The sequence below is a fragment of the Lontra canadensis genome, unplaced genomic scaffold (genome assembly GCF_010015895.1).
Source record: "Lontra canadensis isolate GAN:19392208 unplaced genomic scaffold, GSC_riverotter_1.0 scaffold22, whole genome shotgun sequence".
In the NCBI taxonomy this organism is placed as follows: domain Eukaryota; kingdom Metazoa; phylum Chordata; class Mammalia; order Carnivora; family Mustelidae; genus Lontra; species Lontra canadensis.
Window position 1 is genome coordinate 5,365,585 of NW_022631016.1, and position 22,825 is coordinate 5,388,409.

Below are 22,825 nucleotides of genomic sequence, written 5' to 3' on the forward strand. Positions count from 1 at the left end.
ATTGACAGTGTTTTTAATGTTTTAGTTCATTTTATTTTAAGCTATGTTGTTTGTTTTATGCTACGAATTTTGAAAACTGAAGTAGCTCCGAAGAAAACAGCCACGGGGTGTGCCTCTGTGGCTTTGTCCGTGGTCCTGTCCACTGGGAATGGACCAGGGCAGGGAAGGGAGCCTGCAGCACAGGCACGGAGGGCCTTCCCGCATTTCATTTACTTCCCCTGGTCGGGGGAGATGCATGATGCCAGCAGCAAGACTGGGAAGGAATGTGGCTTGTAAGCTTATACACTCTTTAATGAATACTCTACTGTGTTTTTTCCTTGATGCCCTATAAAAGATGCTATTTTGTGGAGAAGTCCTTATTAAAACTTGTTTGGAGTTTGAGTTCCAAAGGCAAAAGCAGACTCAGCTGCTGGCTGCCGTCTTTCGGGAAGAGCCGGATTCTCCCGTGGGCTCGGGTTGGGCAGGGTCGGGGCTGGCAGCCTCGGGAGCAGCAGCGGGCCGGCCGGCCGACACCCCGGGCCAGCTGGGAGCCCGGCTTGCCCCCCGAGGCTGGGGTATGCGGGTGAAGCGAGAGGTCCTCCACCGTGTAGGGCCTGGCTCCTCCGGCCTCGCATCTGCCCCCCGGGACACCACACTGGCCCCTGGGGATCGTGGCGTGTGACTTAGGAGCTGTGGAAGTCCCTTTCCTCCCTCAAGATGGACTCAGAATTATAGTTTACAACTGTGTTAGCATCAACATGTGTGTGCCCTTTGACCTTAAGAGCTTATCTTTTTTGGTTTTGATTTTAAAAGACATTAAAACACGTTTGTGGACCCTTAGAAGTACTAGGGGACCCAGACGCTGTGTCTGCTGTGCTGCATGGGGAAGTCACCCTCAGCCCAGACAAGGCACTTCTCGGCGATGGGGACCCCGAAATTAAAAAAAAAAAAAGTATATGTGATAGAGACTCCAGTATTTAAGACCCGAAACGGTATCAGGTGTATCTGTCCTGGAGCCAGCATGACGGGACCTTGTCCCGTCTTTGTCTTGCTTCCAGTTAGAGCCGCTCTGAGACAAGGCCAGGGAGAGGCCAGGCGGTGCCGCTTCCCGCCGCTTTCCGATCCTTTCCGTGTCTTCACGTGCTAAGTTTCGCTTCACCGTCATGTCTGTTTTCACATCATTTTCAGTCTCTCTGGAGACACGAGGGCCAATGAAGTCGATGATTGCTTCTCCCCGGACGGGGTTGATGGAGTAAGTCACCGGTCATGCAGGACAGCGGCCGTCCCGGCGACCTAGGGGCGAGCTCTGTGTCCACAGTTCAGTCCATTGGGGTGGTTTAACATTAAGTGGGATTTCCCGGCTCCGTGCCTGTGGCAGGTGGTGGGGATCTCAGGTTGGGTGTCCCCAGAGGACATGCGGTCACGACCCCGAGCCCATTTATTTGTGGGGTTGCAGCGTGGGGAGCTCTCGCCCCTGCGACACTTGCCGAGACCCTTTGCCCTCATTGCGGTGTGGCCGAGGGTGTGGGTGCAACTCGGCATCTAATCACGGGCAAAGACAGCTGTGGCGGGGGAATGAGAACTCCCCATTGGCTCCTCCTGTCTCCCGCCAGTTCTGGAAACGCACATGCCTTCGGCCCCTTGGTCTCGCTCGCCGTCTGCTGTGGGGACCCCAGCCGTCCCCCCGGCCCCACTCCCCAGCTCCACCAGCCGTGGCGACTCATTTCCGTTCTTGGGGTTTCTTTTTCCTCACCTGTGGAATAGTGCAGACACCATGCCCCACACGGGGGTGTTATAACTACATGACGTGGTTGTGTGTTGTTCTGTGTTACGGTCACCGTGGTGGTTGTCTCTTCCCCAGGCGTCTGGTAGCGAATGTGATGGTGGCAGAGAATGGGAAGCGTGGTCACCTGAGCCCTGCTGGTGGGCTCAGGGCCCTTTCCTTGCCTCAATGTTAATTCAGAGCCTGGGAGCGATTTGGCGGATCTGCTGTGCCTCCCCGTGTCCCTGGGGTTAGGGGTTTGGTATCGGGTGAGGCCGGAGCTGGAGCTGCTGATGGGCTGCGTGAGCCCCGTACCCGCAGGCACAGGGGAAGAGCTCGCCGGGCTCTGGGATTTGGAAGAAGCGCCCCACAAGTCCCAGATCTCACCATCTCTGCTCTTCTGAAGCCCACCCCCCGAAGTTCTTAGGGTTCTGCCCATCTGGGTTCTTGGATTGAGGTGCGTCGGTAGCTCCCCGTGTTCGGATGAGGGATAGAGACCTTTGGTGGGTTCCAGCCCACAGGGAGTGCTGTGCATGGCCACTTCTGGGAGTGCTTTGCCAAAGCAAGAGCCTGGATCCATGCCATGGTAACGCAGGGCAGCACCACGTCTGCCACACTGAGCGGACATTGCATAGAATGGAAATAGTGTTCCTTTTGTGCGTGTGGAGCTAGAAAGGGATAGAGGGAGAAGGAGCCTTACTGTGCAGAAGTGGCCCTCAGAAAATGCGTCGGGGGCGAATGCTGCATGCTCATTTTCTTTTTGCCGCTGGAGCATCGGCGAAGTGGGGAGGTCCGCCAGCAAAACGGCACATTCTTCCAAGTGTTTCCTGCTCTGTCGTGCCTATACTTAGTACTTTCTGACCCTTTTCTCTTAACCTGTGATCCCGTTAAAACATTAATTGTCATGCATTAAAATAAAAGCTCATCACCTGAGAGACTCAGACTGTTTTAGATTTTTAAATAAAACATTTCAAACCCATTTGGAAGCCTTAATTTTCTAGGCGAGGGCATTTCTGGTCCTCTGATTCAGGCAGCGAAGTTGCTGGTCTTATTTTTACCCTGATAGTAAATATTCTTACACTCACTTTTGAATAAAATCCATTTCTCCATTGATCAGGGAAAATCTAAATTTGACGGTGTTGCTGTTTTGCATAATTTAACTCTACAATACTGGGTTATTTCTATAGAGAAACATAATGATTTAATGGGAAATTTAAATTTTCAGACGTTCAGACCCTTCTACTTCTGGAAAAATTTTTACAGCTCCATCTCCTGGACATTGATTCATGTTGATGACATTTGAGGACATGAACCGTGGGTATCATGTGTTGCTAAATTGTGCCTTTGCAATATTTTCCTTCCTCTTAGGAAGTTGAAGACCACGTGGCATTTTTAATAACGGTCCCGACAGCCCTGGCGATTTTCTTCGCGATCTTCATCCTCGTCTGCATCGAGTCCGTGTTTCAGAAGCTGCTCCGTCTTTTCTCTCTGGTGATATGGCTGTGCCTCGTGGCCATGGGGTACCTGTTCATGTGCTTTGCAGGCACCGTCTCTCCCTGGGACCAGGTATGGTGTTAAAATGCTCTTTGTGTCTCCTTTATGTGCTTTGATTGATGACATACTTGGTTCTGCAAACCTGACCCTAAGCTGGAAACAGGAGACCTGTGGCCGGGAGGAGGGTCTTTCGAATTGGCCACGTTAGTGTGGCTTCATGTCTGAAGTGACTCCACACCCGCTTGGACTTCTCAGACCTGCCAGCAGCCAGGGTGCGGGCCTGGCTCTCCCCTTGTCACTTGGTTGCGATGATCGGGTCCGGGTGTACTCCTCGTGCTGCACTTGGCTGCATGGTCTCCTGGCTTCTGAGTTCTCTGTTATTTCGGGATCCCTCTGGGATCGGAGCCGTACCTGTCACTCTCAGACACTAGTTTTTGCCTTGGACTCTTTGTCCATTACTAGATCTTCCTCCTTACACACAGACTGCTGTGACACTGATTTTATATCAGCCTGATTTTGTCATGTCAGTAGGATGGTTTCATGCACCTACTGGAAACCCATGGTTCTTCATGTTGACCCTGGGAGGTTCTTGGCTCAGGAAATCACTACACCTGGAGGCTGTTAGCGCTTTAGGACTCCCTACTGTGTGCTGCCCCGTGGATGCATGCGCTGGACTGCCTGGGGAAGCCCTGGGTTGTCTCCGGGGCAGGGCTGGGCTGCAGGCAGGATATACAAGCTGCCAGCTTGGAGCTCGTAATCAAAGCCACGGGGTTCTGCAGCCGTCCAGGAAGAGAGCGCATTGGGCGGTGAGCGGGCTGTCACAGAGTTGGTGGGGACATCAGAGTGAGGGGTGAGTAGGAAAGGAACAGGGGCCAGAAGTGGGTAGAGGAGAAAGCATTAGGAGACCAAGACCAGTAGGGGAGAATTCCCGTAGAGGCCAGAGGAGAGGGGAGATTCAAGAGGGCAGCAGACAGAAGGGCTCAAGTACCAGGGCCGGGGGAGAGCGCCGTCACTCTGCTGTAGTTGGAGAGAGCCCTGGGTGAGGTTTCCAGCAGGTTCTGTTAGGAAGTGTGACAGGGTTCTGCCTCGTGGCCTCAGCCAAGCCATCATCCTGTTTTGGCTTCAGTTTCTCTTGCAAAGGGAGAGGCTTGGACTAAGTCAACTCCGCTTGGTCTCTCTGGCTCTGAAGGACACTGTTGTGGACACAAGAGATGATGGTGCTGCTGTCCCTTTCTGCTGCTTCACTGGTCAGGGAGGCTCCCAGGCCAGTGTCCCCATCACTGTCCCCTTCAGGGCCCTAGTAGGGCTGGGTATGCACCCCAGGCTCCCAGCAGCTTCCCGGCCCCACCTCCCCTCTGTGTGCACACCGTGCTCTGGCCTCACGCATACATGGGACAGAAACAGGGCACCGGCCAACAGTGGGACCCACCCAGGGGCCTGGGTATGCACCAACGCCACCTCCTTTAACGGTATGACTTTATGAGAGGCCTTACCATCTGGAAGGGAAGGATCCTCTGTTTGTTCTTCTGTTTTCCTTTTGTTCCGAATTCTCTGAGTGAGCTTTTCCATATAAATTGCAGAATCAGCTCATCATGTCCAGTGAAAACTCCTGTTGAAATCTGGAGTTTTATATTACTATATTATATAACATATGTAATATATTGTAATACATTTGTAATATGTATTATATTTATAATATAAATTATAATTTTATAATATATACAGTTATATAATATGTTAATAATATGGGATTTCTTAGTTTTCGCTTTGAATGATATGAATTGTCTAGAAAATAATAAAAGCATACTATAAAAAACACTCAGAGATTTGCTATAATATTGTATTGAGACTTTCCATGGAATGATGTGGTATGTCTGTCCAATAAGTATGGTTTTCTTTTATGTCTGCACACTTTTTTTTTTTCCTGCATAAAATCAGTAGTCATCTTACTTGGACTTGTTCTTAGATACCTAACATTTTTTTCGTTGTTTTATAAAAGGGATTTTTTTTTTCTAATTACCTTTTCTATTTGGTCAGTGTTGACGCATAGGAATACTGTTGTTTTTTACGATAATCTATATTCAGCAATCTCAGAGAGTTCTTACTAGCTCTGTTAGTCAATCTGAGGGTCTCAGTTTATCTATATAGACACTGTTATCATCTTAAGATAATTTAAGATAATTTTTTTCTCCCTTTCAAGTCCTTGAGTCACTCCACTTGCATGCATTGTATTTTCTAATTGTTTCCCCCAGGACTTGTAATGCAAAATCGTAGTTTCCAACTGGAGCATCTGTAACTTCACCTCTAATGTTTCCCCTGTTTTTAATATTACAATTTTAATAGAACGAATCAGTCAGGATAAGGACCTCCGATGGGTCTGGAAGGTTCTCCTTCCACGTGTTCTGTGGCTCCCGTGTGACCTTGTAGACCTTGTCAGAGCAGCCTTCCCCGACCTCCTGGTGCCCACCACCTGGCGACACCCCTCACCCTGCTGCAGGTGTTTGATCGCACGTGTGATGAGTGACGGTCCCCCTCTTCTAGGATGGAAACGTCCCGGGGGTGGTGTGCCTGTCTTGGCCCTTGCTGTCTTCGAGCGCTCTGCCAAGAGCGGGCTCGCTCCGTGTTTACATTAATGTGCGGCTCTAGTTCTTCTCCAGATTTGTTGTTGGATTTTCTTCTTTTTTTGTTTTTAGGTCCAGTTGTTCTGCTTTTACCTTTTGGTTTTTTGACCCTCATTTGGTTTTACTGCTGCTGTCCACCTGCTTTTAAAAAAAATCTCTTGGAGTATCTTACTTCTGTTTCCTCAGTGATCGGTCTCTCCCAGGCACCCAGTTTGCGGGTTAAATGTCTCAGGGTGGTTATTCTTGTGTGCTTGGATGTTCTTGTTTCCAAGCTTCTGCTGAGTCGGGATGGTCTCACCTCCTCCTGCCCACGTAATCTACCCCCCCCCCGCTGGCCCTGGGCTCTGGATGCCTTCCTTGTGCCTCCCGGGTGCTGGGCAGAGTTAGCTTATATGTGGAGCCTGGGCCCTGCCGGCATTGCCCAGCTCGCAGCCTGGCCACAGCCATGTCTGGTCCAAGCTCGGGAAAGGCCCCAGCCAGGCCCAGGGGTCACAGCTCCTTTTTGGCCACTATGTCTAAGCTGGGGGCTTGGTCATGTGTCTCCCTCTCACACGCCTTGCCAGAAGAGGGACACTCGGGCCATGCCTTCTCTGGGGTTTGAAATCCAGCCTCAAACATTCAGTGCAGTGATTTAAAATGAAATTATTCGGTCCCGTTACCCAAAGCCTCACCTCTGTCAGTACCAGCACCGCCGATGTTGGCCCCGCAGGGAGCACTAGCCTTCATGGAGCACGGCGGGAGGTTCACTATGCCGGAGGAGGAGGAGTGCTCAAGGCAGGGCTCCCACGGGCAGGGGTGAGTTCACCATCCTGCCTCGAGGAGGTGTGGGAGTGAGCCTGCATAGACGGAAGGCACAGTCCCCACGGGGCCACTCCCTGCTGACCCCCACCGCCCTGGGGTTTGCTGACTTGTTGGAGGGACTCCCAGAACTCAGGGCAAGCTGTCGTGGTTGTGGTTCATGTCAAGGAACGAGGACAGACCGACATCAGCCAAGGGAAGCGTCCAGGGAAACTACCACGTCCGGAGCTTCATGTCCTCTGCCTGCGGAGTCATGGACAGCACTGCCCTCGGCTGCTCAGTGTCCCACGAAACACCAAGTATCACCCACCGGGGCATCCGGGCCGAGCCTCTGTGTTTGGGGGTTTCGCTGGGGCTCAGTCTCCTCCGGCCGGCAGGACTGACTTCAGCCTCCAGCCTGGCGCTGCGTCCGAGAGCTCCAGCTCGCAGCCCTCCTAGAGACACCGCTGACCCTGCGTGGCCCCGAGGACGCCCCTGCCCGGATCACGTGTAGACCCTGCTGGCCCAAGCCCGCGGGCCACGGAGACCTTCCAGGGCTGGAGAGATGCTGGAGCCCAGGGCAGAGGGCGAGCCTCTCTCTGGGTGAGATGTGCGCTTCTCCGCCCAGATGATCTGAACATAGAGCCTCGTCATCAGTCTCCAGGGTCAAGCTCAGAATACCCCCGGCTCACACGCACATTGTGAGGACGGGCCCAGACCCTGCCTTGTGTGCCCTTCCTACCAGACCCTCACCGATCCCCAGATGGCTCCCTGAGGGGGGCACTGTCACACCCATGCTTTACAAGAAACAAAGACACAGGTGAGAAGGACCTTGCTCATAGCCGAGCGGCTGGCGCACTGGGGAGCACCTTGCCTGACGCCAGAGGCCTCCCTCCCGGGACACAGGGCTCCTCTGCTGGGAGCCATGTCACGTCTAGACAGGATGGTAGCCCACGTCTAGAAACAAACCTGATCGTCCCACCTGCTGGGGCCATCCTCCTGTCATCAGTGGGGAGCAGCCAGGGCAGTTGCTGGACGTCCTGCTGCAGAGAGCAGGGCAGCTCCCACCAGAAAACCTCCTCCAGCCCCCATGTCAGGGGTGCCAGGTCTGAGACACCCTCGCGTGGTCCAGTGTCGTGCCTCAGTGATGCTTTTTAGCCCACCTGAGGAGGAGGAGTCGTGCCACGGGTTTTCTGTCTTGATCAGGCACGAGGACTGATTGGGCAGCATCCAGCCTGAGGAGGTCCGGGTGGGCAGAAGGGTGGTGGGCACCCAGGAGGGTCAGTGGCGCGATGTGGTCAGAGGTGTGGGGAATCCCATAGAAGGGAAGAGAGGAGGCCTGGGGCAGTGTGCCCTCCAGCCCCGACAGGGCATGAGTCTCCCTGCCCGCCTTCTTTGGGTTTGTCTTCCACCCGATCAGGCCCCTCTCCATGTCCCCTTCCACCCCGTGCCGCTGGCCGCCTGCCCGTGGACGTTTGTCCCACGCAGCTGCCTCCTGAATGAAAAGGACTGAAAGATGGTATGTTTTTCATGGTTCCAGCAACTCCGAGGGAAGTCGGCGGTACATCGCTGGGTCTTTGGCTCTGGCTGCTTCACTGTGTCTTAGATGGAAGACCCGTGTGCGCGCCTCTGGCCCGGGCTGGTTTGCCAGCACGTCCTTTGCTGGGCTCTGACTTTCCCATTGATAAGTTGGTAGGCGAGAAGGGCAGTACTGTTGCCATTTCCCATCTTATTTTCCTGAGTGGTTTAAAAATACTGGAGCAGTGTTGAACTGAATGTTCATGGAGGCTTATATAAGATATTTGTTTTCTCTGTTCTGTTAGGCGAAGTGGGATCATTTCTTTCTTTTTTTTTTTAAGAAACCAGTGGCCACGAGTACGGGGTGGATCGCTCCCTCTTCAGCACATGCCTGTGCAGTTTCATAGCGTAGCTGTGGTCCCTCTGTCCCTGTGCCAGAACCTCTGGGACACGGACCTTCCTGAGAGGTCAGCCCCAGAGGAAGAGGCTAAGTGAGGTTCACAGAGAGTGTCTCCGGGCTTTAGGGCCGGAAGTCTGACATCGAGGTATGGGCATAGCCATTTTCCTTCTGCAGGTTCTAGGGGAGGACGCTTCCTGCCTCTTCCAGCCACGTGCGGCTCCTTGCAGTCCTTGGCGTTCCTGGGCGTGTAGACATACCGTTCAGTCACACTCCATTCTTGTCTGCGTGTCCCTTCTCTTATTGTAAGAAGACACCCATCCATCGTGCTGGATTTAGGGCTTCTCGTGGTGATCCCATCCCCAACTGATGACAACCGCCAAGACCCTCTTTCCAAGTATGATCACACTCACAGGTACAGGGCTGGAGGGTACGACTTGAAAATACCCATTTTGGGGGACACAGCTCAACTCATGACGGCTCTGATTTTACGGGAAGACGCACTGTTCCCTCTGTGGGTTGCAGGAAGCCACCTCCGTCCTGCGTGGCCTGGTGCTCGGGTGTCTGCCCTCCCTTCTTGGAGTCCCCTAACTGCTTTGTTGTCAGCCGACACTGAGACCGCAAATCCAGCATGGAATTAAATGTGTGCCCTTGAACCCAGCGTGTCGGGAATTAGATACATTCCAGCGTGTGAATATCCTGTTAAAACCCACACTCACGATCACAAAGAGAAGTTAATCCGACGATCGCGTGGCCGTGTAAACAGCATCGCGAACGAACGTTCGTGCCTTAGCTAGGAACACCTCTGCCCATCTGAATCACGGAAGTGCTTCTTTTGGGCTCCCACATCAATGACATCAAGAAGTTTTGCCTGATGCGTTTTTGTAATGCTTTGGTTTACTTGGTGAAACTCAAGATTTTAGATGTTTTATGTAATGAATTTCTGGCAAGGATGAATGCATTTCACCTCCGCTGACAGCCCTGACTTAGGAGCCTCCCTCCTGGACGAGAATATCGTTGAGAAGGTGGCAGGAGGGCGGTCCCCCACATGGCTGGCTCCGAGGCAGACAGACGCCGGCTTGGCCAAGTGAGGACAAGACAGCTGAGTCGCATTTGCATTTGTCTCCCGTTTCCTGCCCCCACCATCCTAACAGCTCACTGAATAGAGTTAAATGAGGGCTTCCATTCCTGACAGCCCCATGGCAGCCTTGGCACAGGGACCATGCTGAAGTCATTGTATAGATTTGTTAAATTGCCACCAACTTGAAAGGCTAGTAATTTGCTCCAGGAAGAAGACCGCTCCTTAGTCGCATTACTTAAAAGGACACCAGACATTTCGCGTGTGCCTGCATGTTTGCTTACAAGAGTAGGACATCAGTGTGCAAACATCTGTTTTTTTTTTTTTTTTTATTTTTACTGAAAGCAGGACAAATGATCAGAAAGAACGGCTTCTCGTAGGCTGTGAGAATTGGTTTGCTTTTCCTCCAGTGCAGTCCCTTGGAATGCTGCTAAAGAATTTCTTTACCATCGGGAGACCCAGTAGCATGTGAACGGAAAGAGAAATCCAGCTCGGGGGGATCGCGCCTCAGGACCTGAAGTTCCCATCTCTAAGCTTTTGTGCACCAGTGAGGCTTCTCAGGGGCGTTGTATGCTCACTATGAAAAAGGACACACCTGAGAAGAATGAAAATGTTACGCCAATAATTGTCTTCTTATAGCAGCAAAAGATGAGGGTTTTTCTAACGATGTATTGTTGTTGTTTTAATGGCAGAGGATGTACTGACAAAACGGGAATTTTAAGGGAGCACATCGCCGTCGGACCCCACCTGAAGTGTAGGTGTTTTGAGATCCTGCACATTTCTGGCGGCTGTGTGCGGAGGTGGCGTTTCTGTCTTCTCCCTACTGTTAGTTCCCAGCCGGAATGAGGGGACCATCACCCTGGCTGTGCCGTGCTCTGGGAACTTACCGCAACCCTCTCTGGCCGTCCCCAGCCAGAGGCCTGACCGTGCCCCAATAGACCATTCTGCCGGGGTTTGCAGAATAGTCTCTCTGCCTCGTCCTCTCTTTCTCCTCCTGTGCTTTTCTTTGAGGAGCACAGACCTGGGTCCTGAAGATGGGCATTTTAATTAGACTCTTGTCTGGAAATGAAGCATGCACCGCCCTTCTCATTTCTGCATTTCTGGAATATCTCCCCCACTCGCGCCACATCACTGTACATTTTACAGACCGAGCGGTCTTGGGAACATGTTTGCTCAGGGCTCCGTTCCCAGCGTGCAGCCGGGGTCGCCTGTGTGGGGATCACAGTGCAGAGAGTCGTGCAGATACTGAACACACATACACGTCCCCTGCCTGTCTGCTCGCCTCCTCCACTTTCATAGTGGTAGAAAATACTTCTTCCCTGTGCCGGGCAGTAGTCAGTGACTTTATCCATAACTTATTTGATCTCTACCCCCCTCTGAAGTAAGTACCGTTATTGCTTGCAATTTGCAGGTGAGAACATGAACACCCAGAGAGGTTAAGCATCCTGCCCAAAGTCACACAGCTAGGGAGACAGACAGAATCTGAACGTAGCATTCTGGCACCAGGATCACTGTGCATCATGGTTCTGTGCTCCTTGCTATTGAGAAGGTGGGGTGTTTCCTGTCCTGCCTCAGCAAATGACAGGATGATTGTGATGAGGAAGGGACATATTTAGAAATTCTGAATTGTTCTGTCTGAGCCCCTTTTGGGGTTAAATGTTATTTGGAAAAACTTCATAGAGAGGAAGCCGGTACTTAGAGATGCCATAAAGTTGATCAGATCATTATTTCAAGTTGTCAGCAGTTGCTCCCAGTTGAAGGGCGTAGGTGTCTCATTCCTCAGAGGAATCAACAAGAGAAATGGGGCATCCTTGACTCGAGAAGTAAATGTCCACGTATATATATGAGCCAGTATTTTCGTTTGGGAATTAGTGACTGCTTTTATGCTGAGGTTAACGTTGCTTCCTTATAGATTCCTTGTAATTTTACTTCTTTCTGCTGGTTTTCTCTTCTGGTCCATTCTTAGTCCCTGTGTACCTGCACAGAGGCCCTTTCCTCCCTTTATGAAAAACCCTCAGACTCCAAGGGCCCTGGAAGGGCATTTGCCAGGATGCCAGCTCAGGGCTCAGAGGCCCGTCCAGCCTGGTACAGTTTCCCCCTGAGCTGCACGGGCTCTGGGTTCCATCTGTGACCTTATTTGAAGTCTGCGTAGGATGGCTCTCGTGCTCCTGGTTGACGGGGTGGAGGGTGGCCACCGTCACGAGGAGGCCGGTGCTGTGTGTAGAGCTCAGGGCATCTGGAAACACCACCTGGAGAAGTCATCGTGACGCTGAAAGAAGTCATGACTGCAATCTGGAATTTGTCGTGTTTTCGTGAAAGAGCTGGAATTTTATGAGGCAGGAAGAATGTTCTGTGGACTTCCAGAACATCTGTTACTGACTCGGTTTAAATGGAGACACCTTGGCTGTTGGCTGTGTGAGAGCTTGCCGCATTCAGTGTTTGTGAATGACTTTGGGAGAGGTTGTGTTTGTAATGGAACGCCAGCTACCTTGTGCTTGTAATCGAGTGGGACGCGGTTATTAGATCCAGAGGGATGCGGGGACCCGTGCGTCATGCAACCTGTCCGTTTCAGGTGGGGGCCATGTGCGGGCCCATGCGTGCCTGCTGGGGTGCTGCCAGCATGACGGGGAGTGAATTCTGGACTCCAGGCTGGAGCAGCAAGTTCTCAGGAAAAAATAAATCCAGAGTTTAAATTATTTCCTATTAAGAGTTGCTTAGCAACACCTCACTTAGCTTCCCCAGCATTCAGTATTTCAGATTTCCTCTTCTCAGCAGCCACTAATCCCATCCTCACCTGACTCAAGGAGGGGAACGAGGTATATACCCCCAGACCAAGTAAGAGGTTTGCATGGAGACTCTACAGTAAACTTTTAGATTCGGATGAACAAATAATTGGGGCAAACAGGTGAATACTATATTTTCCATCATCAGCGTGGGATTTTTCCTTTCATTCCATATTTCTAGTGCTTTATGAATATGTGTGTGTGTGTGTGTGTGTGTGTGTGTATGTGTGTGTATCTTCTGAATGTAATTTTCTTATTTGTAGAGTGGACTGAAGTATTTTCAGGTCCTCCAGGTACTGATGGACTGTACGTCTTGTCCACTGGGTCACCAGCCCCCTCCGCCTGGGGCTTTGTGGATCTCTCTGTTTCTAACCTCCAGCCCAGCAGCCAGGGTGGTGGGCACACAGGGGCAGGCAGGGTACCAGTCGTGCTGGGAAAGGTTGATGATGTGTTGGCTGAGGAGCAAGGGGGAGGTGGGGGGGGAGGAGAGAGGAGGAAAGGATCCATTTCTGCCTAAAGATGATCTGTTTAGTATTTTCAAGCCCTGCTCTGGCCCAATGGAGTCTTTCTTCTAGGTTTTTCTGTCCAAAGGTTTGTGTTCCCTGCTGGGGATGATAGCAAGAATAAAACATTTCCCCGAGATTCACATCATTTTCTTTTTAGAGGTTATGGCCTCAGAATGGAGTTTATAATCATTTCCACATCTCAGCTTCACCACCATAAAATAGGGGCATTTCTCTCTGCTTCCGGGGTGTGCCCAGATGCCTTCCTCTCCCTGAGAGCCACAGCTGCCAGGACTGGCTGTCATGCTGCAGAACGCACTTGGGAGTCATGGCTCCTTGTGGCTGCTATGAAGCTTGTAGCCCACGTGCAAGGGTATCCCCGGGAACTCTCCAGAGCATTAAGGAGAGGAAATTCGCCAGGAAGGGTGAGCTGACTTCAGTCCCCGGGGAACGCGCAGCTTGGGGCAATTTGCAGAGTTCGGTGCCATATCAGTGTCTCAGGTACCACGGATTGAGTGGCTTGGGACAGTACACCTTTCTTGCCCTCCAGTTCTAGAGGCCACAGGTCCGAAATCAAGGTATGGCAGGGCCACGCTCGCTCTGACATCAGAGGAGAGCCCTTCCTCACGTCTTGCCAGCTTCTCGCGGTAGGCTGGCCATCGTGGGCATCCCTCTGATGGCCGTTACATAGCCAGCCTCTGCCTCTGTCCTCACGTGGTTCCCCCCGGGTCTTTCTGTCTTCATGCTGCTGTTTTGCTGTAGGGACGTTGGTCATCCTGGGGGCCAGCCTACTCTTGTATGACCTCAGCTTCACCAGTTACATCTGCAGTGACCCCGTTTCCAAATAAGCCCACATTCTGAGGTACTGGGGTTAGGACTTCAACATAGCTTTCTTTTTTTTTTTTTCTTTCCTTTTCTCTTTCTCTCTCTCTCTCTCTCTTTTGGCATGGGTGCACGATTTAACCCATCCAAATGCGAGGGAACCGAGATGAGAGAAGCTGTGGGTCTTATCTCTACTTGCTCGTGGTGGACGTAAAACACACATTACCTCGTCCGTGCTCACAGCTGCTGCATGAGACATGGACCCTGTGCAAAATGCGCATGCGGGGCCCCTGGTTCAAGGTTCACTGTTAGGATTTCAAGACGGTCTCTCCAGGGTTGTCAGACCCACTGCAGTTCCCTCTAAGTGAGGGTCCTGTGTGTCCACACAGGTGCGTGTGCTGGCACCTGGGGCTGGGAGGGCTGCGAGGTGGTCTCCGTTTTGAAGGCTCAGAGATGCAGCTGTTGGTGGCAGGTTGATGGTGGTGTGAGACTTCGAGGTCTTCCTGCCCCCCCAGCTTTGCTTCAGGGAGGGGATGACTCTGGTGAGACACAAGCATCCTTCCGGTGTGGGGAGTGGTCCACACCTCAGAGGAAGTCAGTGAGAAAAGAAGGTGGGAGAAATTAGGAGAGATTTTGAAAGGGTCACTTATCACTGCTTTTGGGGGGGGGACCCAAAAACCCAGGGAGGAAAAAAAAAAACGCCAAAAACCCAGAACAGAGTAGAAAGCCGTCCTAAGCCAAAGGTGGAGTCTTTTGGCCAAATAAATGTTTTAGCTCTGCCACACGTGATTGATGACTGCTTTCATTCGGTTGTTCAAATTCAGCTTTTGTTTTAAAGAGCAGCGTTCGTTCTTGTGGTTCTGTTAATATATACCAGTCTCTCTGAGTACAGATTGTGTTATATTTATTTTGTCATAAGCTGGTTTAATAATTTTGCTGTCTAATAAATTCAGAGCTGAGATTAATAAGCATACTTGTAAAATCATCCGTGTGATAATTCTACTCAAAGGAGGATGGCATTTTGAATGCCCAGTCCTAAACACCAATGAAGTAATAGAGACTCAGTTTACCCTCTTACCTTAACTAAAAAACGGGACAAATACAGTAAATGATGGTTTTGAGACACAGGCTAAGGGATACTACAGGGAAGTGACCTTCAAAGGAAGGGAAATAAAAGTGGGGGTTGTATGATTGCCCCAGCTTCCTGCCTCAAAAGCACCTCCAGCCCCAGCACAGGGAGGCAGGACCCAAGCTGAGCTCAGTGGTTTCATGAAGTTGAAGAAACAGAGTTCAGAGTTTGGGGAGGTAAATGCACTGGAATTCTCAGGATAGGAAACCAAAGAGGAGAGATGAGAGAGAGACGGAGAGAGAGAGAGAGAGAGAGAGAAAGCTCTGGAGGCTTGTGGGTGGTCCTGTGAAGTCTCCACTAAGTACCAGTTAGCCCGTGCAGTGAAAGGAACCTACAGTGTCCGAGAGCCTCCAGGAAGGAGGGGGCCCTCCATACCAGGTATCACTCCATACCAAGGAATGATTCTTGGTCCAGGGCTGGGGAGAGCCAGGTGCCATGACAGAGGAACATTTCCTAATGTGAAGGGAATCTGTTCATCAAGACCGAGCAGTTTCAAACTCTGTGTACCTTGTGGGAGATTCAAAATGGGTGACATGAAGATCCACAGCCTTACTCCAAGATCGCACCACTCTTCAAATCTGGTGGGACAGTGAGAAAGTCAACAAAGATAGAGGAGATTTTGCAAGTTCTGTCAAACAGGGTGGTCTGATTGATGTTCCTAGAATACTCCATTGAACAATGCAGACCTTATGTTCCCTCAAACACACACTGAGCATTTTTCGAGATAGACCATATTCTTGACTATAAAATTCCCTTCGAGTGTGAGCGGATTACTATCATACAAAGTTTGTCCTTTGACCATAATGAGCTTCGATAGAAATCAGTAACGCAAGGGGATTTGGAAACTCAGTCAGTAATTGGAAACCAAACGACATATTTCTAAATAGCCCATGACTCCGAGAAGAAATTACAAGGGGGATCAGAGAGTATGTTGAATGGAATGACATGAAAATGTGATACCTCACAACTTGGGGGATGTACCCTAAATGGGGCTTGAGGGAACTTATCGTATTGACTATTTATACTACAAAAGGTGAAGGGCTCAAATCAGTCACTTAGGCTTTCACCTTCAGAAACTAGAAGAGGTAGTAGAAATTAGAAGAAAGGGAATTAAACAAAGGAGCAGAAAACAATGAAGTTATAGACAGAAAGACAATAGAGAAAAATCAATGAGACTAAACTGGTTCTTTAAGATGGTCAATAAAAGTGATAAAACTAACCAGACTGATAAGAAATAATGAAATAAGATGAAATTTCCAATTTTAGGAATATTAGAGGGATAGTCACTCTAAGTCCTACAGTGTTTAAAAGGTAAAAGAAATGTGATGAACAGCTTTTTTGCCAACAAATCCCACAATCTAGATAAAGGGGAAAAATTCCTTGAAAAACAGAGCTCATTTAAGAAGGAATGGATAGCCTGAATAGACCTTTGTGTCTAAATAATTTGAATATGTAGTTAAATATCTTTCCACAAAGAAAACTTGGGTTCATATGTCTCTCCTGGTGAGTTCTTACCAAAATTTTAGGATAAAATAAATCCAATACTACACTGATTCTTCCACAAAATAAAAAAGGGAACATTTCCTGGGTCATGTCCTGAAGTCACCATTACTCTGATACCCAAACCAAAGACCTTACGAGGAAAGAAAACTAAGACCAAAATGGTCATGAAAAAGAAAATAAAGTATATATTATATATATGCATATATTTTATAGGTAAAATATAGTATGACCAAATGAAGTTTATCTCAAGAATTCAGAGTTGGTTTAACATTAACAAAATCAGTGGTGTGATTTGTCACAGGAATGTGATTTCAGTAAATGTTGGTACTCTCCTATCTGGAGATGCAGAAGGGGCATTTGCCACAGTTCGACAGTTGTTCATGGAGTGTCTCTCAGCAGGCTAGGATATAAGGAACCACCTCAAACTAATTCAAGGCAACTGTGAAAAAGTGTAGCATTGTTCCTGATCGTGAAAGACTCAACGCCGTCCCCCTACGATCCCGAGTAAGGTCAGGGTCGATCGCTCCCACCATGGTGGTCTCAACACTGTACAGACATCCTTGCTAGTGTAGACAGCGAGAAGAAGCAGCAAAGGACTTGCAGACTAGAAGATAAGACTTCGGGTGACTGTGTGTGCATATCTGCATGCACACGTGTCAGTGTCCCTTACGGTAGACTGAAGCCACATGCGGACATGAGCACTTCCATATTTTGGGTTGAGAGATGCTCCCAAGTGAAAACACTTACTTTTAAACACTAAGTATGAAAACAGGAACGTGAACTATTTTATTAAGTTTTTTTTTTTTTTATTTTTAGCATAACAGTATTCCTTGTTTTTGCACCAAACCCAGTGCTCCATGCAATCCGTGCCCTCTCTAATACCCACCACCTGGTTCCCCCAACCTCCCACCACCCGCCCCTTCAAACCCCTCAGATTGTTTTTCAGAGTCCATAGTCTCTTATTAATAGTTTTTAAAACTCATTCCATGATAAAATGATAATATTTGGGGAAAAGGAAGCTAAATATGAAAAATATGTGTTGTTAAAATCAAATTACCTATTTTTAATGTGACTGTGAAAAACCTTAATATTACGCACGTGGCCTGCATTCTGTGTGCATAGAATATTGATGTGGATTGAAAATCCTGTGGAACCTGAATACACTACTGGAGCCAGTAAGTGGCTTTAGTGAGGTTACAGTTTACAGGGCTGAGATACAGAAATACATTGTATTTCTGTATATTAGAACCTCCCAATCAGAAAATTAAAAATGCCATTCAGCACAGCATCAAAAATATAAAATACTTAGGAATAAATTTGCATAAATGTGTATAACTGTTCTACGTAGAAAACTGAAACGTTGTGGACAGAAATTAATACGTAGAGAGAGGTACGGTCTGTTCATGGGCCCAAAGACTTGATGTTCTTGTTGCCAGTCCTGCTCGAGTCACCGCTGTAGCTCTGATGGGATCCCAGTGAAAATTCCGGCAAGGTTGTTTATAGGGAGTCATGAGCAGATTCTAGCGGGTGGATGGACATGTGAAACCCCTAGGATAGTCAAAACAGATTTGAGAAAGCAGAGCGTGGAGAGGTTACCCTATTGGATTCAGGACATCTGATCAAGCTACAGTAATCTGCATAGTGTAACAACACACACTTAGGCTAGTGGGATTCAATAGCTTGTCTAGAAATAGTCCCACACGTATACACGGTCAATTTATATTTTTGACTGTGTTCCAGGGCAGTTCAGTGGGGAAAGTGTAAACTTTTCAACAGTAGTTGCTGAAAACTTTGCCTATCTGTGTGCGAAAAAAGTGAACTTTCACCCAGAGCTCATGCAGTGCATAAAAATGAACTGAAAATGGATTGTAGACTTAAAATATAGTTCTAAACTGTGACATTTGTAGAAAAAAACATGAAAGGAGATCTTGGTACCCTTGGATTAAATTGTGACCTATTAAAGGGAAAAAAATTGGTAGGATTTGATCAAAATTACAAAGCTTTTAAAAATTAATTTTTTTAATTAAAAGCTTTTTTTTTTTTTCAGCATAACAGCATTCCTTGTTTTTGCACCACACCCAGTGCTCCATGCAATCCATGCCCTCTCCAATACCCACCACCTGGTTCCCCCAACCTCCCACCCTCCGCCGCTTCAAACCCCTCAGATTGTTTTTCAGAGTCCATAGTCTGTCATGGTTCACCTCCCCTTCCAATTTCCCCCAACTCCCTTCTCTTCTCTAACTAATTAAAAGCTTTTATTACTCAAAGGCACTGTGAAGAAAGTGACCAGGTACAAAACACATGTTATACCTGACAGGACTTGTACTTCGGGTGTATAAACGGATCCTTACAACCCAATTTCACCTACTTTTTAAAAGACTTTATTTTTATTTTTTGAAGTAGTCTCACAGCCAGTGTGGGGCTCAAACTCATAACCCTGAGATCAAGAGTTTCATACTCTTATCAACTGAGTCCGCCAGGCACCCCCACTCATTATACCTCAATAAAGGTGTGAAAATGGTGTTGTGTGGGTTTGTAGCATGGAAAGAATTTTCACATAGTCCATTTCACATTGTTGATACAGAGATTTTATGATTTGTCAAAAACATGTAGCAGGTCTAAGGGTAGAACCCACTGCTCCTTCCCTCTTTTCTTGCATTCACACGTGTTGGTTTGCCAGGTCTTGGCCATGTCTCCTCCTTGCCTTTATAATGGTTAAGCTCCAGAGAGGGGGGATCCTTAAGGAGATAAAAGTCATTCTAAGAGATTGGCAGTATTTCCATTTTTATCAAGTCTGAGGAGGAGATGATTCCTTGAGCAAAGATCGATTACCTATTAAACTTTTTAAAAGATGGGCAGATCAATTGCTGAATCATTTGAAATTTAATTTCTGTTCACCCTGTTTTTTAAAAGAATATTTTCCATTTTTTGGAAAGATTTTATTTATTTATTTGAACAGAGTAGCAACCGAGAGAGCATGAGCAGGGAGGGGAGGGAGGAGCAGGCTCCTGAGCAGGGAGTCCACCGTGGGGCTCCATCACAGGACTCTGGAACTGGGACCTGAGCGGAAGGCAGATGCTTAACTGAGCCACCCAGGTCCCCCAAAAAATGTTTTCCATTGAACGTGATATACACATACAAAATGCCTAGGTCATCATCTGTATTTTCTGTAATGCTCTTGCTATGCAAACATCACTTTTATTACTTTCTACCCCCCGACTCGGGATATTGCTGAAGAAGTAAATATGCCAAGAGGCATAAAAACACGGATGCATCACTCGGTAATTTGTGAATCAATGAAGTGACATTCCCTTCTGAGAGAGAGACAGACTTATTTTCTCGTAGGAGGGAAATAAATGGGAGTATATTATAAAATAAAAAAATAATCAAGTCTCACGTTGTCCTTTTAGCTCAGACGTGGGTCAGCAGACCAAGGCGTCGGAGGGAGAGCTCCCCAAGACCCTGTCTTGTGCGGTAGAGGGGATCAGCATGGGGTCAGCTGGCATAGACTGTTCGGCAGGTGGAAAAATGAATATACACAGTAATAAATGAACAAAAGAAAGAAATTGATTACCTTACAGAAAAAAATCGGATTCCTCCTCCGCTCCAGATAAAACCTGAATTCTAGGTGGATTAAAATCTGAAGAAGGCACATGATTAGGGTTTTCATAAAAATGTAGAGGGAAAGCTTTTCACAACAGTGTTAGAGAGAACCTATGAAATAAACCACAGGGAGCAGAAATCCAGAGCACCGTATGGAAGGAAAGTGATGAAGAACTGTAGAAGGGAGGACCCATCCCTGTTGCTGGGACTGCTCTGTACACACACAGGAGACGGTCTTGCTCGTGTGCCCGAGGAGGCTCATGGACAGATCAGCGGGGAGTGGGTAAATCAATTACAGTGTCTTCTCTGAATGGAAGGTTAACTAAGAATCAAATGGACAAAACACATCTACGTAAGTCAACACTGATAAATCTTAAAAGCACAGTGTTGAGTAAAACAGGAAGTTTCAAAATTACGCTGATAATGTATCTGTCTAGATTTTGAATGCTTTGGAGCACTATTAGATGAAAACATGGATGAGAAAGGGTAACCTGCTGATCTTCGCCTCCTAGTGTTTTCCTGGGAAAGGAGGAAAGAGGATGTGAAAGGGAGATTTTAGCCCTGACTTCCTCAGCGTCTGTGGGTTTCCTAGAGATACATCATACACGTGAAAGTCTAGAATCCCAGGCTAATTCGGCATCCTGCGCAGTGCACAAGGGGATTGGGTGGCTGTCTGGTTATTTGTTGTACTTTTAAAAACTCTGATTTTACTGTTTTTAGTTTTTTTTTTTAACCTTTTATAGTAAAATTTGAATATTAAAAGGAAATCAGGGGTACTAAATAAAACTCTGCCTTCAACCTGCCTTTGCCAGCTGGCTTTGAGAATCCAGCCCCGTTACCTGCCTTGCAGCTGAGGGCCCCCCCCACCCCGCCCCGCCACTGCTTCCTCCGCACAGCCTCTGTTGTGATGTTCACCATCACAAAAAATCAACCCTCCTTTCCCCGAGCTCCCCCAAATGTGTGTTAGTGTTACTAGTTTTAATAAGACGTATTCTATTATTGAAACCTAAAAAAATCATCTTACAGCACTCTACCAATGGCAGGGAATTTAATACTGAATGATGATGGGATTGGTCCCTGGGATCTGCATTTAACAATGAATGAAAATCCAGTCAAATGTTCAAAGATTATGCTCACTTTTAATAAATAACTAAAAGGTGACATCATTACATTTACTTGGAATAAATACTTGGAGGATTAGTGGCCATAATCCTTAAATCCTATAAAGCGGTTCTTATTGTAGTTAAATATTTATTGTTTCTGTTGGTTCCCAGCTATTCTAAAAAAAAATAAACAACAACCCAAAACCACACAAACCACACTATTGAAAAAAATATAATGGGAATGATTAAAAGGAAGGCATCTGGGCCTTGGAATATGCGTTCTCCTGAGGGTGACCCGGTAGTATCTTCTAACAGTTTTTCCTGCTGACCCACGTTGATGGCAGTGATATCATGAGCATGCAGACATTCAATAAAATAATTATAGACTGATCAAAATCCTGCCACTCTCTTCCTCCCATTGCCTTCTGCACGTCTTCTCTGAAAGCACCTGGTACAGTCTGAGGGCATGGACGCCGTGTGGCACGTTGAAGGGACTGAGCCAGCATCTCCTGCTTGGAGTGCCACGGCAGCTTCCTGCCGCATGCGTCTCTGAGGAGGATGAAGCTCAGAATCTAGACGGGATAATCGCTGCTTAACTCCTTGGCTTGTTGGAAGTGCGAAGTCACCGCGGCTAAGGAGGAGACAGATGGGTGCCGCAGGCTTTGAGAATGAGCACAGACTCTCAGGGCTGTCTTATGAACTCAAAGTGGAAACTTGCCTTTATCATTTGGAAGGCATCTATCTGCTGGTCTCTGGTGTGGCCTCTGGTTACTTGTGAGTTTCACAGTGGTGGCGGGAGCAGAGCACAGAGTCCCTAGACCTTATGGGGAAGGAGTAGGGTCCTACAAAGGTGTACCCCAGTATCATGATTATCGGGAGCAAATGGTTTCAGCTAGAGTCTCTTGGGTGTCTGTCTTGTGGGAGGTCTGCATGGGTCCAGAATCTTCTTTTATTGCTTTATAGGATGATCTGATTGTAGGGAATTCACTTTCACCCAAAATGCCAATTAATGATTTTATTGCTACTCGGAGAATGCTCCTGTCTGCTAACCAAATACCTTTTTGAGGGGGCTGGGTTACCTGGGAACCCTATGCACTTGTGTGTGTGTCGGAGGTCAGACCAGAACCAGGTGGGTTATGGCTCTCCTTGGGTATTTATTTCAGGCCTCAAGAGAGTTGCACAGCGAGGTCACTGTTTTTGGCAGGTTATGTTGGGCAAAGTCGGGCTCTGCCACTTGGAGATCTTGGGGGATCACTATCAGCATCTGGCTAATACTCAAGTCAACCTGTTTAAGGTCAACCAATTTAAAAGTGGTGTGGGGGAGAGGATGAATGCTTTTGCAATGAGAGCATTTTCCCCTCCACTGGAGGAAAACCTAGGCTGGCTTCAGCTGGCATCTTCTTTTCCGGATGGCCCTTCACTCATTATCCAGACGTGTCCCAGAGTGAGAACCTGTCCCTTTGTCAGATGGTGTCATTGGAATTGCCCGCAGACCTGGAGTCTGGCCAGCAGGGACAGTTGAGCGTGTAAGGACACTCATTTCTAAGCATTGGAAACACTCCCATTGCAGATAAGCTGTTAATTAAATAAATGAATAACTTTTCCTTAAGAGTCTAAAAAGATTTCTAACTGATTCCAGTTGGGGAAAAAAAAAAAAAGACCATAGGAGTATTTGGAGAATGTGTCAGCTGCTAATGGAACAGCTAAGGTTTCTTTCAGATTTTCGGGACAGGAGGTTGTGCGTGTGTGGTCA

General features: G+C 48.1%; 1 protein-coding gene across 3 annotated transcripts in view; it reads left to right on the plus strand.

Moving 5' to 3' along the window:
• Positions 1 to 22,825, plus strand: part of ADCY2 (adenylate cyclase 2) — a 401,584-nt gene that overhangs the window by 19,935 nt on the left and 358,824 nt on the right. For all 3 annotated transcript variants that reach the window (XM_032861855.1, XM_032861856.1, XM_032861854.1), the window contains exon 2: positions 3,110 to 3,307. In XM_032861855.1, the coding sequence (XP_032717746.1) occupies positions 3,257 to 3,307 (51 nt within the window). In that variant the 5' untranslated portion in view covers positions 3,110 to 3,256. The remainder of the gene's footprint in view (positions 1 to 3,109; positions 3,308 to 22,825) is intronic.